This window comes from Manis javanica, chromosome 11 (genome assembly GCF_040802235.1).
Source record: "Manis javanica isolate MJ-LG chromosome 11, MJ_LKY, whole genome shotgun sequence".
In the NCBI taxonomy this organism is placed as follows: Eukaryota; Metazoa; Chordata; class Mammalia; order Pholidota; family Manidae; genus Manis; species Manis javanica.
In genome coordinates, this window is record NC_133166.1 from 104,864,339 (window position 1) to 104,881,231 (window position 16,893).

The window sequence follows — 16,893 nt, forward strand, 5'->3', positions numbered from 1 at the left end:
TCCTTTTCAGTTTGGTTGCTACGACTATAGGTATTTGTTTTATCATACCATCTCTCCTTAACATCAGACTTAGTACAGTTCCTGCTTTTTCTAAAATGTCTAAGAGACATTTTTAAGACTTGTTTCTCAGAGAACCACCCAAAGAAGTAATCAATTTCAGTTCTAAAGACAGAACTGTAATTGGGATACACATTTACAGTTGGGGTAGAAAGATGAGAAGACAATGAAGGGATTAAAACAGAAAATCTCGGTGGTAAAATAAGCCCCTAGCTCCAGAATTATAATAGAAAACACTTCACTACCGTGAGTAAATGCTAACAATAAATGCAAAACTGCAACAACTAACTGAAAATTAGATTGAGAGTAACAGGATTCCTTGTTTGTAACTCATAAGCTACTTCTCTGGTTTATTCCTATAACCAATGTGAGGATCTCCAGGAGAGAATCACGGACAGAGCCCCAGTGAATGAATGCGTGGCTCTGCGGAGGAGACGTACCATTCAGTGGGCTTGGGAACCAGGTGCTCCTTAACACCAATGTGGATTCAATGCAGAAATCACTGCGGTGGTCAAAATTTCGTTGGTTTGCAAGTTTAGAAAGACTAGTCACTACTCCTTTGCCATTACTGTTCCAAACTACACAATGAACTGAGAGAAGCGAGATGAGGTTTGGGTGTTTGGTTTTATTTTCAGCCGCAGTATTCCCAAAGGCTAGTCACGTTCCAGCCGTGTCCTCTGGATTCAAGTCAGGTCGGAGCCAGCCATAACTTCTCACAGAGGACTGACCTTTGGCAAAAGAAACTTGGAGAAGTCAAGGCTGGCTTCGCTATAAACAGGTAGTATCTTGGTCAGGCAGTACCACATCTAGAGTTGGAAGAAGGATTTAAAGTCACCTATTACGATTTTTCACCCAATGCAAGGATCCCGTTAGCGCTATCCCTAACTTCCACTTGAACATTTCCAGTGATGAAGGAATTCTCTACCTCCTAACTTTACCTGCTCTGTTCTTCAGAGTTCTAATTCCTAACCTGCTTAATTGCGCTAGATTTTGCATCCCTTTAACTTTCACTCATTGATCTTAGATGTCTGCTGAAGCAGTAAAGTCTTCCACGAGAAAAACATTTAAAATAAATGAAGAGAAGTATCACATATCCCCGTCTCCAGATCAAAGGTTCCCGGGTCCTTTCACTCTTCCTCCTGTGAGGGTTTCCAGCATCGGGCCTGTTCTCACAAACAGCCAAACTTGTAGCCGCCAGGGCCACCTCAAGTCACGCAGCCGGCGCCACGCCTGCGGGCGCCCCAGGTCTGAACCACCAGGTGGGGGGGGGGGGGGGGGGCGTGGCCGCGCCCGGCGCGCGCTCCTATTTGAAAGCGGCGTGAGCGGAAGCCACCCTTGGAGCGCGGACCAATAGGAGGCTGCGTACCCTCCGGGCGCGGCTGCGGACCAATCGCAATCCTCGCGGGTCGGGAGGCGGGGCGACGCTAACAGTCCAGGCTCGCACAGACCCGGGAAGCGGTGGGTTCGTGCGCCGAGGTCTGTCGGCGCAGGTAAGAAAAGAGCTTTGGCTGTTCCCCAGCGGAGAGAACGTGCCGGGGCGAAGGTCACCGTGGTCCAGGGGAGGAGGGGTCCTGCTTCTGCCCAATATTGAAGCTTTTCTCTCCGGGAAGGAGAGGGTCAGCAAAGCGGCTTGGGCCGAGGCTCCGACAGCATCTTGGTTCTGTGGACGGTCAGAGCCCCCGGGCCGCCCTCCTGCCCCGGCGAGAGAAGCAGCCGCCCTGCACAGGCTGTGCTATTACCTTCATCGCCTGGTCCCAAGCCCACGTTTCCTTTATTAATTGTGCAGAGTTACTACAGGGCTGCATGCTGTTAGGCATTGTTGATTAAAAAAAAAAAAAAAAACTTAAAAAGACTCGGGACTTGCCCTCAAGGAATTCGCCTTAATGAGAAGCTGTCAGAAATGAATTACAGCTCGCGGTTCAGGTTAGTGTTGAAGTACTGAGGCTGATGTTTGAAAGCAGTGAAACGTCTGGGATGCGTTACTAGAAAAGCGAAGAAGTTGTAAGTCAATGTGCTTATATCTGTAGGTGTGAAAGAGGATGAGACACGTATGGCGACAGGAATAGACAGTGTGGCTGAAGCGTGTATTTGTGGGGAGTAGTTGCTGGATATGAGGCTGTAAACATGGGTTGTGAGCTAGATTGTAAAGAACCTTTATACCAGAAGGTAGCAGTGATGATGGCTTTGAGCCAAGGAGCGCCATATACCAGTTGGTGTCAGTATAGTTAGACTGGGTCTGGTTTCCTCTACAGGAGCGGTCTCGCTAGTTCCCACCCTTATGCTAATCCCTTTGCCTCTCCCCGGTGTTCCCACTTTCTGTAAAGGCCCCCTTTATTATTCGTGGATTCTTTTTTTGTTGTCATCGGTGCTCAGTTTTTGCTTACTGAGAAAAAGTAGTAAGGATCACTGTATACAAGGTGAGGTTAATTATCCGGTAAAGTAAGTCACTTCCAAGAGTTGATGGTCTGAAAGGTGTGACTAAAGAAATTTGGAAATAGTTTAAAGAATATATGAAAGAATAGCCAAGATATGGAAGCAACCTAAATGTCCATCAGTAGATGAATGGATAAAGAAGATGTGGTACATATACACAATGGAATATTACTCAGCCATAAGAAAAAAACATCCTACCATTCGCAACACCATGGATGGAGCTGGAGGGTATTATGCTCAGTGAAATAAGCCAGGTGGAAAAAGACAAGTACCAAATGATTTCACTCATATGTGGAGTATAAGAACAAAGGAAAACTGAAGGAACAAAACAGCAGCAGAATCACAGAACCCAAGAATGGACTAACAGTTACCAAAGGGAAAGGGACTGGGGAGGATGGGTGGGAAGGGAGGGATAAGGGCGGGGGAAGAAGAAAGAGGCCTTACGATTAGCATGTATAGTGTGTGGGGGGCACGGGGCGGGCTGTGCAACACAGAGAAGACAAGTAGTGATTCTACAGCATCTTACTATGCTGATGGACAGTGACTGAAGGGGTATGTGGGGGGGACTTGGTGAAGGGGGGAGCCTAGTAAACATAATGTTCTTCATGTAATTGTAGATTAATGATATAAAAATAAAATAAAGAATATATGAAAGACTGTTGTAGGTAATTAATTCTGTTTAGTATATTGATTCACCTATAGTATTAATTCTACTTAAATATTTGTGAAGGAGTGTGTTAATTGTGGAGGAGTGTCATGCCTGGAGATTAGAAAAAGGAGAACCAGAGGACCATTTTGTCTTTCTGAGACAATTTAGGAGAGTGTCTTACCCAACCAGTACATGTCTCCTTTAAACATATCCCTGTAGTTAAAATAGGTGCCTCAATCCAAGTTTGTGATTATCATAAATTACAACCATCCAGTTAATTACAGTCTATGCCCACCAGGTGATCTTCTGATTATAATTAGTTCCCTAAGAAATAACTAAGGGAAAGAATGTGTGGAATTAAAAATTTTACTGTAGTTTTATAAATTAATAAACTGGCCTCTTAATCAATGTTAAAGTCTCTGTGAGTGAACTTGTCATTAAATAGTTCATCTAAACCCTATTAAATCTAGGTTTACTGCCAGATTGGGCTTTCAGACTACAAAAGTGAGAACCAGATCCTGAAATATGCTGACCTTGCCAAAACTACTTGTTCTTGTAAGACCTTGCTTGAAAAGGTGACTTTTCTTCATAACATTCCCACTTGATCTCTTTATTCCCACTCCCCCTTTATTATTCGTGGATTCTTTTTTTGTTGTCATCGGTGCTCAGTTTTTGCTTACTGAGAAAAAGTAGTAAGGATCACTGTATACAAGGTGAGGTTAATTTGGAAATAGTTAAAAGAATATATGAAAGAATAGCCAAGATATGGAAGCAACCTAAATGTCCATCAGTAGATGAATGGATAAAGAAGATGTGGTACATATACACAATGGAAGTTGGAAACATTTAGTAAACCAGGCATTCATCTAAGCAAAAAAGAAAGAAAATAGGGAATTTGCCCTCAAAGAGCTTTGTATCTAATGGACAGAACAATAAATTATTAATAATATATATTAGTACCATGGATCTTTGACATTTAGTAGGCTCTAATTTTAGATCTCTTTGAATCTTCAGGTTTACTGCAACATTTACTTTCCCTCATGAACTATCATAAAATATAATTCAGAAGTGTAAATGATTGGAATCCTTAATGATGCTATAAATGCAAGATTTTAAATCATTTATATAGTTGTTAAAATAATCCTACCACTTTAAAGTTTCTCTCTCAAAAAGCAGTTATTGTTATTAATAATTTTTGTACTGATGGGAGTACTCTAATAATTTCACACTGCTTTTTTTATATCTACATTAAAGTATATGTGATCTTATTCTCAAATCTAAATTAGGGAAATTCAATGTCTTGCATGTATCCTAAACTTACATTTTCTGATTAAGAACCCTCCTTTTCTTAAATTTTTCACTTGCTACACATTTCTGTCTCTGTAGCATTGTTTGATTAGCTTCTTACTCAAGATAATTTTAAAAATCTTAGTAAAGACACAAAGATACTAAGATACAAAGACTTAGATACTTTGTATCTTAGTAAAGATGCAAAGATAAAAACTAAGATACAGTTGAGAAACAATATGCTGCATATAATAAAGGTATACAATTTGATAGTTCATGACTTAAATATACACTTGTGAAACCATTACTGCAATCAAGGAAATGAACGCATCCATCACCTGGAAAACTCCCTCATGCCCCTTAGTCCTTCCTCCCACCCTTCCCACATCACGCCATCCCCAGGCAACTGCTATTTTATGTTATTGTAGATTCACTTATCTTTTTAGTTTGTATTGAAGTATTTAATATATTAAAGTGTACAAAGTTGTTAAAACATTTAGAATATATTGGGAGCAAGGAAAAATTTAATACACCAAAGATTAAACGTAAAGGGAAATTGTTTTAAAATTGTTACATTGATGGTATATGTTCATCAAAAGACATGGAAGATAAGCCACAAACTAGAAGATGATAGTTTTAATTCATGTACTGAAAGGTTGCTATCCTTTGAGTAGTAGCTAGGCGGAGAGCTCAAGCTGAGAAGGGTGTTGAGTGTGCATGTGTGGGGCATTTTTTAGATGAGAGAGATTCTGAGTACATTTGAATATTGATGGGAAGAAGGAAAGATTGGAAATACTAGAGAAAGATAGTATGATTGATGGAGTGGAACGCCTGAAGAATTGGGAAGATGTGGAATCCAAAATACATGAAGAAAACTTAAGATACTTGATTTAGCATTAGCTTGTAAATGTCTCAGAGTGATGACTATCATTTTCATTGCTCTCCCCACGAAGCAAATATAGACTTCCTTCCACAACTAGTATTTGTCAATCCTTTTCCATGCCAGGCATGCTGAGGATACAGTGGGGAGCAAAATTAGACCCAGCCTCTGCCTTGTGAGTTATAATTCATCAGTGGAAACACATTCATTTAAAACATGCAGTGTTTTTGTTTGCAAACTTTCTGTATCTTTTGTGCTTTATTTTTTAAATTTGCTTGAATAGATAGCAAGGAAATGGACAAACTCAAGACTCCCCGCTCAGTATAGGGATTAATAAGAGGAATCTATTTGTCCTTCACTAAATTGAAGCCGTGTGCTGAAAACTCCAGTCACCATTGCTATTTTATCGTTGCCTCTTTTCTCCCTAGTGAATCCCAGCCAGCCTTCAGTGGGCATTTGAACTGTGTGTGGCTCCTTTTACCTGCGGATCATGCAGAGAGCTTCACGTCTGAAGAGAGAGCTGAACCTTTTAGCCACAGAGCCACCCCCAGGCATCACATGCTGGCAAGATAAGGACCAAATGGATGATCTGCGAGCCCGTAGGTATCACATTATTCTGGTGATGAGAGTCAGGACCCTATTGAAGAATGTCTAAAATTTGAACATTTACATGTTTTTAAAGTAGGAAACGTTTGCAAGATCAAAGTGCCCTGCCCTCATCCTACCCTACTTTGTTTACATTTATAAAAGATTTGCTCGACATTTCTTCTTTGGCCTTTATTATACCTTCTGATTTGTAGCCAAGATTTGGGCAGCTCTGAAGCAGTGTTTAGACCAAAGGTCACTGTCTCAAATATCTATAAGGCCAGACAGGAAAGATAAATGATAATAGAATACTGCCGTCCTAACAAAACAGATCTGCAGTTTGCGTTTGATCTGTGGCCAGCATTTTCCAGCTTCTGTTCCGACCTTCTGTATGTCTTTGATTTGACACCAACTTTTTGGTACTTTGGTGCATTGCATAAGGGCTTGTTAAAGCCCTGAGAGGGAATTAGTGTCCTAGACCCAGCTTCTCTGTTAGGACCATTGACTTCGTTAGGTCCGTATGGCGTGGTAATTCATAGCATCCGATTGCCTCTTCACTTTTTTCTTTTTCTTGTTTTTTTTTAAAGAAATATTAGGTGGAGCCAACACACCTTACGAGAAAGGTGTTTTCAAGCTGGAAGTTATCATTCCTGAAAGGTTAGTATGAATTAGATTGTAAATTTGCAGGGTAAAACACAGCTCTTGGAAGACAGCAATGTAGTAGAGTGCTTAATGTAGGCATTAAAGGATGTGGATTTTAATCCTAGTCTTACCATGACTTACTGTGACCTTGGGCAAGTTATTTTCTCTCTGGAGTTCAGTTTCCTTTTCTAAAAAAATTGGCTAGATAACATTTGGGGCCCCTTCTTATTTTCATCATGATAAAATACACATAACATGAAATTGACCATTAAACCATCTTCAAGTGTGTGGTTCAGTAGCATTAAATATATTCACATTGTTGTGCAACCGTCAGCATCATCCATCTCCAGAACTTTTCATCTTCCCAAACCGAAACTCCATACCCACAATAACTCCCCCTTCCCTCCTTCCCCTGGGGCCTGGCAACCACCATTCTACTTTCTGTCTCTTTGTTAAATACTCTTAATTCAGGTCTCCTTTAAGTCTCTCATTAGGTGAGTTGTAGTTTTGTCAGAATGGAGAAGGGAAAAAAATGAAGCTCTAAACATTGATCTGTAGACATCTATTCACCAGATCAGATCATAGCCAAACTTGTTAAAGGCCTGAGAGACATTGGTAAAGTCCTGGCCGACATAGTAAGCACCGCATTTCCTCCACAACACAGGCCCTGTTTTCTCTATAACCTCTGACTTGCCGTTTGTGAGAGGGCAGCTGGAGCAGTTTAATAATCATGTGGTATTTTGAAAATAGACCAGGAATTTTCCAAGGTTTGTTTCACCAGAGACATAGTAACCAAATGCAATGTATAAATCTTAATTGGATGCTGATTTTCAAAACCTAGCTGTAAAAAAATTTGGAGGGACAACTGAGGCTATCTGCGTAGATGATATTGTAGGGAATAATTTTTAGATTTTTTCATAGGTATACTGATAGTATTGCAGTTATATAGGAGAAGGGCCTTATTCTTAGGAGATACATGCTAACATGTTTAGAGGGTGAGGCGCCCTGATCCAGGTGGTGGGTATATGAGTGTTTTTACTGCTGTTATTTCAACTCTTCTATTGTTTATAAATTTTCATAATAAAATTTTGGGGAAAAAAAAGGGTTTGCCTCTCAAAGGCTGTCTTCCTGGTTAGTTACTAGAAAGCTGTTTATAATGTATTTAGAAGCAATATCTTAATAAAAATTCTCTTTTGTCTTATGCTTTCAAAGGTACCCATTTGAACCTCCTCAGATCCGATTTCTGACTCCAATCTATCATCCAAACATTGACTCTGCTGGAAGGATTTGTCTAGATGTTCTCAAATTGCCACCAAAAGTGAGTGGTGGGTAAAGGGTTGACAAGAGCTTTCTGTGGTCCTCGTCTATAAAACTAGAATTAGAGTGTCACATTCTCAGTGATACAAAGCCACTGCCTGCCTGTCTGTGTGTAGGGTGCCTGGAGACCATCCCTCAACATTGCCACTGTGCTGACTTCTGTTCAGCTGCTCATGTCAGAACCCAACCCTGATGACCCACTCATGGCCGACATAGTAAGTACTGCATTTCCTGTGCAACACAGGCCCTGTTTTCTCTATAACCTCTGACTTGCCGTTTGTGAGAGGGCAGCTGGAGCAGCCGGACCTTACCACTGCAAATAGTGTTTCTCTCCATTCACTCTTCTTTCGTTTTGTCTCAGTCCTTCGAATTTAAATATAATAAGCCAGTCTTCCTCAAGAATGCCAGGCAGTGGACAGAGAAGCATGCAAGAGAGAAACAGAAGGTACGATGTTTATACAGCTCTGATTTTGCTGTTGATGTTGGTCCTTTATGTATGTATGTATTTGTATATGTATGAAGATATGCATATGTGTGTATGTATGAGATTTGCCAAATTTATACTGTACTCAACAATGTCTACTTGATTTTTTTATTCTATTGCAACCTTCTAAATTCAACAACATAGCCTAGCAGTTCAACCAGTAGATTTTTCCTAATGCTTGTCATCAGTTGACAACACTAGAGGGCAGACAGCATCTGGTTAATTTTGTTTATGTTATCGGAGGTGGCATGGTTAGATGAGAGGTGACTCAGATTCTTTTTTTCTGAGTTTTCTAACACTGAGAAAGGACTATATTTTGTAGGGATTAATTGTAGGAATTGGAAAGGGGTAAGGGCTGTGGGAAGGAGAGGAAAATTAAAATTCTTGTGGGACCATTCGTGGAAGAGAGAATGAAAAACTTCCCCAGTTTAAGTTGACAATGTTTCCTCATTTAGTACAAGTTGCAGGAACACAGATTAGCACATTGTGGTTCTTGCTGAGTTATAGCCTTCAGACTGAGTTAAGTAGCAGTTACTTGCAAAAGGAAATAAAAAATTAAAACATACAAAATATCGAGGAAGAGGCTTCTGGAGGGAATATCACATACGAAAGGCAACAAAGTACCCGGCAGGGAGATCGCAGCACCCCGCTGTTCTCTCTGCTGGCGGCGGGAGCCGTGCTGTCTTTTACCCTGCCTGCTCTTTTTCAGGCCGATGAGGACGAGATGCCTGATAATCAGCCAGAGGCTGGTGGCTCAGAAGCACACAGTACGACACAGAAAAGGAAAGCCGGGCAACTGGGAGGCACAGAAAAGAAATTATGCCCTGACGGTTAGGGGTTTGCCCTGGTCCGTCTTAGTTATTTATCCTTTGCCAGGGTGGTCTGATTTACCTACCTTTCTTGAATGTTTTTCTTTGTATTTGAAGACATTATCATTTTTGTATCCTATATAATAGACCTTGTATATTTTCTGCCCTACATTGATTCTTTTGAGTATAGTTTATTTAGCATGTACATGCATATTTTGAAAGCTTTTAAATCTGAAAAATAAATAATCATTTAATGTTGAGTATGTGTTTATCTTAAATGCGTGGGAGAAAATTAGCCAGAGAGCTATACAGTAGGAATGTCAAAATAATTGGAATTGTTGTCCTTTATTTTACCAACTTAGTAACATCACTAGAGATACTGAATGTTTGACACAGATTTAAAATAGCTGTTAGGAACAGTTCAGTTACCACTAGGCTTTTAGGGATTTTAGGTTTTTAGAAGTCTTAACATAATGTGGGGAAAAGGTTAATATACCCATTTGTTAATTTTTTTGTAAGCTTTCACTTTTTGTGAGTTGTATAGCTTATTAGAATTACTATGTAGAACCCCCATTTGTCCAACGAATTGGACATTGAACACCTACTATGTGCCAAGTATTGTGCTAGTATTTTAGAATATAAGGGTGAGAATATCAGACATGGGATTAACCCAATAATTGCACAGATTTAAAATAGGGATTTCTACAATCCTTTCCGTGCCTGGCCTCACTTCATGATAAGTACTGCTACGCACAACCAGGTGCCAGACTTGAATCTGCTACTCGTGATTTGATAATACACTTGGACTTGTCTTTATTATTCTATTTAGATGACAGAGAACAGATTCGAGCAGAAACAGCAGAAAAGAAAACAGCCGTTATCCTGTGTCCATGCCTCCAGGCTTGACCTTCTGCAGCAAGAATAACCTTTTGAGGATGTAAAAGCCAGATTTTACTATCTCCCTTAAAACCCTCCAATTGGCTTCCTTTAGCAATTAGCGGGAAAAAAATGTGTTTTCTCTCCCTGGCTTACAAGACCCTGATGTCACCCCTGGCCCATTTGCTTTGTCAGTCATCCTTACCGCAGACCCTCCACCCCTGATACACCACACTCCAACCACACTGGCCTATTCTCAGTCTCTTGAACATACCGAGCTCAGAGTCTTCACATATTCTGTCAGTTCTGCCTTCTACGTGGCCCATGATGGTCTCAGTTCAAATGCAGGTGCCCCAGAAAATCCTCGCCTGTCCATCTAACGGAGCACCTTAAGCCCCAGGCCCTCTGGCCCATAGTCCATTGCCCTGATTGATATTATCCATAGCACTTGCACCTGCCCAAAAATGTGTCCACTGTGTGTATATTGTGCTGGGCATAGTGGCTACAAGGGACTTTCCTCTAATCACAAGAAATACCAGAGCTGAAAGTTATTAGACATCATCCAACCATCTTTCTGACTTAACAAGTATAGAGGACTAGGGCTAGAGAATAGAAGGGGGAGAAAATGAAAATGAAAAAAGCCCAGGTCTCCACTCTCAGCCCAAGGAAGGATGGGAAAAGGTTAAAAGCAGGGTCAAGCTGACCCCGGTCCAGCCCGGGCAATGCTGCTTGCCAGCTGTTCGCCCTTAGTGTGCTACTCAATGCCTCCACTTCGGGTTTCTCCCATAAAGCAGCAATAACGATAGCCTCTGATTCCTGAGGTGGTTGTGAGATTGACAGAGACGGTGCACTGAAGTACCCAGTACAGGGCCTGGCAGCGTGCTGACATTCTTTGAGTGCTTAGCAGGGGACTGGAGCGTGGAGACAGCAGTCCAGCCCCAGGTGGGCCCAAAGAACCTCTCTGCCTCCTGATTACTCTGCCCTGTTCCCAGGACAAGCAAGTGAGCGGAGTTTCTCAACTCCAGACTGCTAATTAAAGAGGAGAGATGACATCCATGACTGATCATATAAACACTGCAGATTCCAAGCTCCCTCTCCCCCGCTGCTCCCCAAAAGCTATCTAAATAAGAACAGATTTTGCCACCCACCTTGTGGGCAGTCCCTAAGCTAAGGCTGGGGACTAGCTATTTATCCTTCAGCTGCTTCGGGAATTCAACACATACAAATAAAGCTCCTTTCCAGCCAAGTGTGTATTTTTCCATCAGCGTGTGGCCCCCCTGCCCACACTGTCTTGTTTAGGTTGGGGCAGCTGAGGGAGGGGTGGATGGGCAGGGACTGCGGGGCTGTGGTTTCAGAACCTGTTCCCCAGGCTGGCCACAGCGCAGCTTGGAATCCGGCACAGAGCTGCCAGTGAAGCCGCAGAGGCTGCGGAGAGGCCGGGTGGAGGGGCACAGATGCGCCATGCCCCGAAACAGCACATTCCACTTTCTCCTTGCTGCTTGGCAAGTTGCCCCTGGCTCCTGCCATGGCCCCCAAAGAGCACCCATCCCTCTCCAACTCGTAGTTCCTAATAGGGATGACGATTTTCTCACCTTAGCTCCCACCCCTGCTCCAGTTTCTCCCTGCAATCTGCCCACTCCCTGCTTGCCTTCCTCCGACCCTCCATCCCGCTGGGCCGCACCGCCTCCCCTCCATTGCCCGCATCCTTTACCTGGGCCCTTGCTCCCCTGCTTCAAAACAGGCTGCTGAGGGATCTTTCCCCAGGCCTTCCATCTAGGTTCCAGATGGGGGAGTTCTGTTTCAGGAGTGGCCTGAACAGGGTCAGGGGGTGGAGTGTCCCTTCTGGGGGAAGAGCCAGCTTTCGCTCTCCTGAGGCTGACCACTGATTTCTGAATATGACAAGGTCCCCTCATACTGTCACCCCTGGGCTCCCCTGCGGGCCCCCAGGCTCCGGCCTCTGAGGAGCAGCCCCTCTGGGGGCTCTTCCTTTCCCTTTCCAGGTGTTCTTGAGGCTGAGCAGGCAGACCATTGGCAGTCCCCAGACAGTCCCCTCGTTTCTGGGATTGAGTAATAATAATAGCAGCTGACATTTCTCAAGTACTTAGTATGTGCCAGGCACCAAGCTAAGCATTTCACATGAAAAATCTTTTCATCTTTTCAGTAACCTTCAGAGCTTAGGTACTGTTATACCCATTTTACTGATAATGAAGCAGACTCAGCAAGGTCAAGTAAAACCTTAGAACAACTGGATTCAACCCCAGGCTGTCTGACTCCAGCGTCACATTTAACAACTGCAGGGCTCTGTTCTGAAACGTATGTGTCTGTCTCCTCGGTTCCCTCCAGAGAAGCTGCAGATACTGGGCAGCTCCTCCCACTGTTTGCTCCTCTACAAAATGAGGAGGGGGCTTAGGTGCTCTCTACGGTGTCTCCCAAGGCTGACTCTCAGCAGGCCTGTGATCTGAAAGTCTCAGAGATCCAAGGGCAGAGCCTGCAGACCTCAGGTTCAGTAATGAAGGAAGGACGGTTGGACTCGGTTACCTTCTCACCCTCCCTTTCTGTTCATTCTCTCCCTTGCTCCAGCATTCTCCTGCCCTTGGCCTCCCACCCCGGGGCCACTAACCCCACCCGATACCTATCCACACAATCCTCCTCGCCTGTCAAAGGTCCCATCAGCAACTGCCCTCTTCACCCTAACGGCTGAGGAGGGGTCAGTGGGTTCACTCCTGGGCCAGGGGTGCGGGGGTAGCAGAGGGGGTTGTTCCAGAAGCCTCAGCAAGTGACCGAACTCCAACAATCTCTCTTGAGCCAACAAAAGTCATTGTTTCACAAACTGAGAAGTCCAAACATACTTGCAGCCATGTCATTAGGAGGACTCGAGCTATGAGCCCATCCTTGGACCAGTCACTGAAGCTGGGAAGGGAAGGAGCTGAGAGGCCTGGGTCACATCCCACCTCTGGAACGTGGAGCGGAGTCAACCGCCCTGCACCACACGCACCGGAGAGCAGTGGGGAGAGCCGCCTGCAGGAAAGCCAGACTGGTGTTACTGCCGGAAGGGGAAGTGGTCCCTGGGCTGACTAAACGCAAAGGGCCTCATCTGAAGGAATAAGGAAGGATGGTGGTGGAATTTCAACCACTGTCCTACTGCAGTAGCGTAATAGAGAAGAAACTCAGGGAACTAATGGCTCTTCAAACCTCACCCTAGACCTATCTGCCCACTCTGCTTTCTTAGAAAGGCCCTGCCCAAAGGGTATGACAGACCTGGGGAACTACGTCAGCCTGGCAGTTCTCAGGGACGTAAATGGTTTAGTTCAGACATCTGCTGCTCTGTGTTATTCGCATCTCCTGGCCAGATGGCCCCTTTAGGTTGGGAAACAGAATCTCTCTGGATCTATTTTGATATGTTAATTTCTTATTTTTTGTTCCCCAACAGAACTTAATCGAGCACCTTCTTTGTGCCACGCCCTGTGAAAAGGATTGAGGAGACAACAGTGAATGAGACCAACGTGGTCCCCGTCTTGTGGAACTTTCCTGCCATGCCACTGTCCGTTCTGAGAGCAGGAGCCCACAGCCCTTGCTCAAGGGGCATCCCTCATCAACTGTATTTTGTCCAGTAGACCCCACACAAACACACCCATTCATACACTGCTATTTAGTGGACCAGGACAGGTACCCAAGCGGTCAACCCATCAGCTGACCACTGACCCGTGAGTTGGCCCAGGGGGGAAAAGAAGCTTGGCTAGTCAGATTCTCCCGCAATCTTTCAGGGCATTACCCTGAGGAACACCACGAGAAAACGAGGCAGTCAGCCCAGGAATGAAGCGGAAAGGATGCACAGAGGCCTTGAGGAAGAACGGGGGTCACAAGGAGGCACAAGAAGCCAGGAATAAACAGACTGTGAGTCAAAAGGGGCGAGATATCTTTTCTATAGATCTTAGATCTAGATCTCTAGACACCTGACGGAAACATTCAAAGCACTTAGATTTTTTTTTCAGCCACTCCGCATTAGAGGCTCACACATCGATGGCGCAATCCTAGGTTAATAGCCCACCAGGCCCGGATCCAGCTGCTAGGGGGCTGCACTCCGGGCTGCGGAGCGCTGAGCGCCCTGGCGACGCAGGCGGCCCGATGCCGCGTAGACGTGCGGATAGACGGGGAACCTTTGCCCGCCGCCAGGATCGGGAACGGGAGGGCGGCGCCCGGGGGCGGCTGTCCGCAGGGGCCGGTAGGGGCGGCCGGGGCGTGGAGGGGCGCCGCGCCCAGCAGCGAGCAGGGGCCGCAGCCGGAGCAAGCTCGGCACGTGCGATTCGGGTTCGCGCTTCAGCGGGGCCGGCGCGGTGCGCAGCGCCCCAGGCAGCTCCCCGCCCGGCGCCGGCGCGCGGCCCGCAGGCTGGGGGATCAAACCCCACAACTCCTCCTTCCACCCGGCACCCCCACGTCTGGGAGTTTATCTTACAGATGTACTCACGTGCGTTAAAGGACACACATCCCGCCCTACCTGTAGCGTCTGTAACAGCAAGAGATGAAGCCACCCAAATGTCCATAGAAGGGAAAGCAGGTTTATGACACATCTTATAATGAGACATAAGCTACCGTTAAAAAATACGGGAAAAGCATTCTGTGTCAATGGAAAGATCTCTGAGCTATTTTGGGTAGGTGAAAAAAATATAATTGTGGTAGGCTACCTTTTAGGTAGAAAGGAAAAATAAGAACATACATGCATTTTGTTTGTACATGGAGGAAGAAATTCCGGAAGGGTCTGTGTCCAAGAAACTAAGACTAGTGGCAACCAGTGAGGGTTTGGGAAGGGGGCAAATAAAGACAGAGGAGACGCTCTTCAAAAGATGTATGTTGTTTAAACCATGTGAATGTATTACTCAAAAGTTAAATTTATTAAAAGTTTTTAAATAAAAGGGGGTGGGGAGGAGCAATTGACTGTGGTAAGGAAGCAGATACATCTCGGAACGGGCCGCCTGTGGTGGGCTCCAAGCTGACTGGGCAGACTCCCACCGGTGAGATCCGAGCTGCCCCACGTCCAGGGTGGCCCTGGGCCCCAGACACCCTAGGGCGGGCGCAGCCCCACTGCTCTTTCTGGTCTTACATTTGCTGAGACTCTGTCTCCCCTATTGTTTCACACATGCTCTCTTAACACCCCCTCTCTTCACTTGGCTCCCCGTCTCTTTCTCTCAACCCAGCCTAGCAAGGATGGCTGAACGGCCGTCCCTGCCTTTGGGCCAGAAGGGTGGATGAGGTGGAATTCTGTCTTCAGTAAGAGCGGAGAACGGCGCTTCTCAAGACACCACCTTCCTCTCATAAGGGAGTCAGTTACTTACCAGGCCAGGAAGGCCCTGATTCGATTCTGGGACTACATCTGACCCCCATGATGGCAGGTGCTTGTTGAACCCAGCCTTTCCCTTCCTTGAGACGGGGTACACTGGTCATCTCTGGGGACATCCCACCCCAAAGCAAGGCTTGGGGGAGATTTCCAAGGAAGAGAGGGGACCAGGAAAGTCACCCAAGGAGACAAAAGCAGATTCTCTGGTATTCACAGTATCAGGAGCCCCCGGGAATAGGCTTGGGTCTGAGTAACAGGAAACCCAATGTGTCCCCTGCTTCCTATAGGTCGTTCTCTAAAGCACACATAGAGCATTGACACACGGGTGAGAGGCACTGCCTCCGATGCCTCTGAACTGCCACACCAGGCCACCTTGGCTGTGTCCCAGATGCCCCAGAGCTCACAGGACGGGTTAAGGAAGAGCCCTGACACTGATCACCCCTCTCCACAGCAGCCCCAGCCCCGGCCGCACCCCACAGCTCCACCAGACGCAGCCACAGGAGTGGAGGGACGCACACCATACTTCACTGGTGCTTTATTATACAAAAGAATCCAAATATTTACATCTCGACAATTCTTACACTTTGCACAGCTGGAGAGGGGATGAGACTGGAACCCAGAAGTGATACAGGGGGTGGTGGATAGGTGAACTTGCTACACCAGAGCAGAGGTCACTGGAGGACAGGGTGCAGAGAGGACCAAGGGTCTGGCTACCTCCCATCGCCTTCACTCACCCGGGCCTACTGCTTGCTGCCACTTAGCCCTCCTTCTCCTCCCTCAATCCGTAAACCTTTTATTTTTCCCAGAAAAGGAAAGTGGGAAGGAAGGGGGAAAGCTAGAGGTGGGGGGAGGAAGGCAAAGAGAAGGTGCAGCCAGAGGCTCTGTTAGCCTCGGCACTGAATTGAGGTGCTTTCCTTTTGGTGCTTTAAAAACCGAAGTCTGCTGTATGGGGTTCTCCACAGTCCGTCTGAGAGGAGATCATGGTCGGCACCGTTTGCCCAGGTTCAGTGCACGGAGGCCGGGAGGGCACGTCCCAGGTCAGCAGTTGCTCCTGCTTCCCCCACCGTGGCCCTTTGGACAATTCTGCCCCGCGGACACCATCTAGGAAGGTGTTGTCAGCCAAGCAGAATGCATTTACCTGCCCTGAATTATTTAGGTTTTGGTTTTGTGTTCCATTAAAGACATACAAAATCTTCGTAACACACTGATCCGAAGGGAGATAACCGTAGGAGTAACATCCTGACTTGCTAGAAAGTCAAAAACAAACAGCTCCACCACCTTATTTTGGGTAAATGTGCATCTTCTAGGCTTTTTAAATAATGAAAATAGTTCATGACAGATACCTCCACACTCCCCCCATTCCTCTCCTCTGACTGGAGGGCCAGTCTTGGCAGACGTCCGGATCTTCAGGAGTGAACAGTAAGATAACAGCAGTGCCCCCCTCGAGCTTGCAACCAAGACACACAGGCCCCCTTTCCTGGACGAGGCTGCGGGGGGCAATTCCTGTGACTCTGAGCCTCTAACACGTTCCACTCCACACTG

At 45.6% G+C, this 16,893-nt stretch overlaps 1 protein-coding gene across 2 annotated transcripts; it reads left to right on the plus strand.

Annotated features, from left to right (window-relative positions):
• Nucleotides 1-1,447: 1,447 nt before the first annotated feature.
• On the plus strand, nucleotides 1,448-9,401 carry UBE2T (ubiquitin conjugating enzyme E2 T). Of its 2 annotated transcripts, none has more exons than XM_073215751.1 (7): nucleotides 1,448-1,547; nucleotides 5,735-5,905; nucleotides 6,479-6,548; nucleotides 7,746-7,851; nucleotides 7,967-8,065; nucleotides 8,212-8,295; nucleotides 9,044-9,401. In XM_073215751.1, exons 2-7 carry the CDS (start codon nucleotides 5,797-5,799, stop codon nucleotides 9,167-9,169), a joined length of 594 nt encoding a protein of 197 aa, XP_073071852.1. In that variant the 5' UTR covers nucleotides 1,448-1,547; nucleotides 5,735-5,796; the 3' UTR covers nucleotides 9,170-9,401. The 2 variants fall into 2 exon arrangements, with proteins under 2 accessions (XP_073071852.1, XP_073071853.1); XM_073215752.1 differs by lacking the exon at nucleotides 1,448-1,547 and adding an exon at nucleotides 1,657-1,980.
• The last annotated feature ends 7,492 nt before the right edge of the window (nucleotides 9,402-16,893 follow it).

What these genes read in the sequence shown, in the direction of transcription:
- UBE2T (XM_073215751.1), top strand. Translation starts at nt 5,797, where the DNA reads ATGCAGAGAGCTTCACGTCTGAAGAGAGAGCTGAACCTTTTAGCCACA. An exon ending in GAAGTTATCATTCCTGAAAG is followed by an intron (nt 6,549 to 7,745) that starts GTTAGTATGAAT and finishes ATGCTTTCAAAG; the next exon opens with GTACCCATTTGAACCTCCTC. An exon ending in ATGCAAGAGAGAAACAGAAG is followed by an intron (nt 8,296 to 9,043) that starts GTACGATGTTTA and finishes GCTCTTTTTCAG; the next exon opens with GCCGATGAGGACGAGATGCC.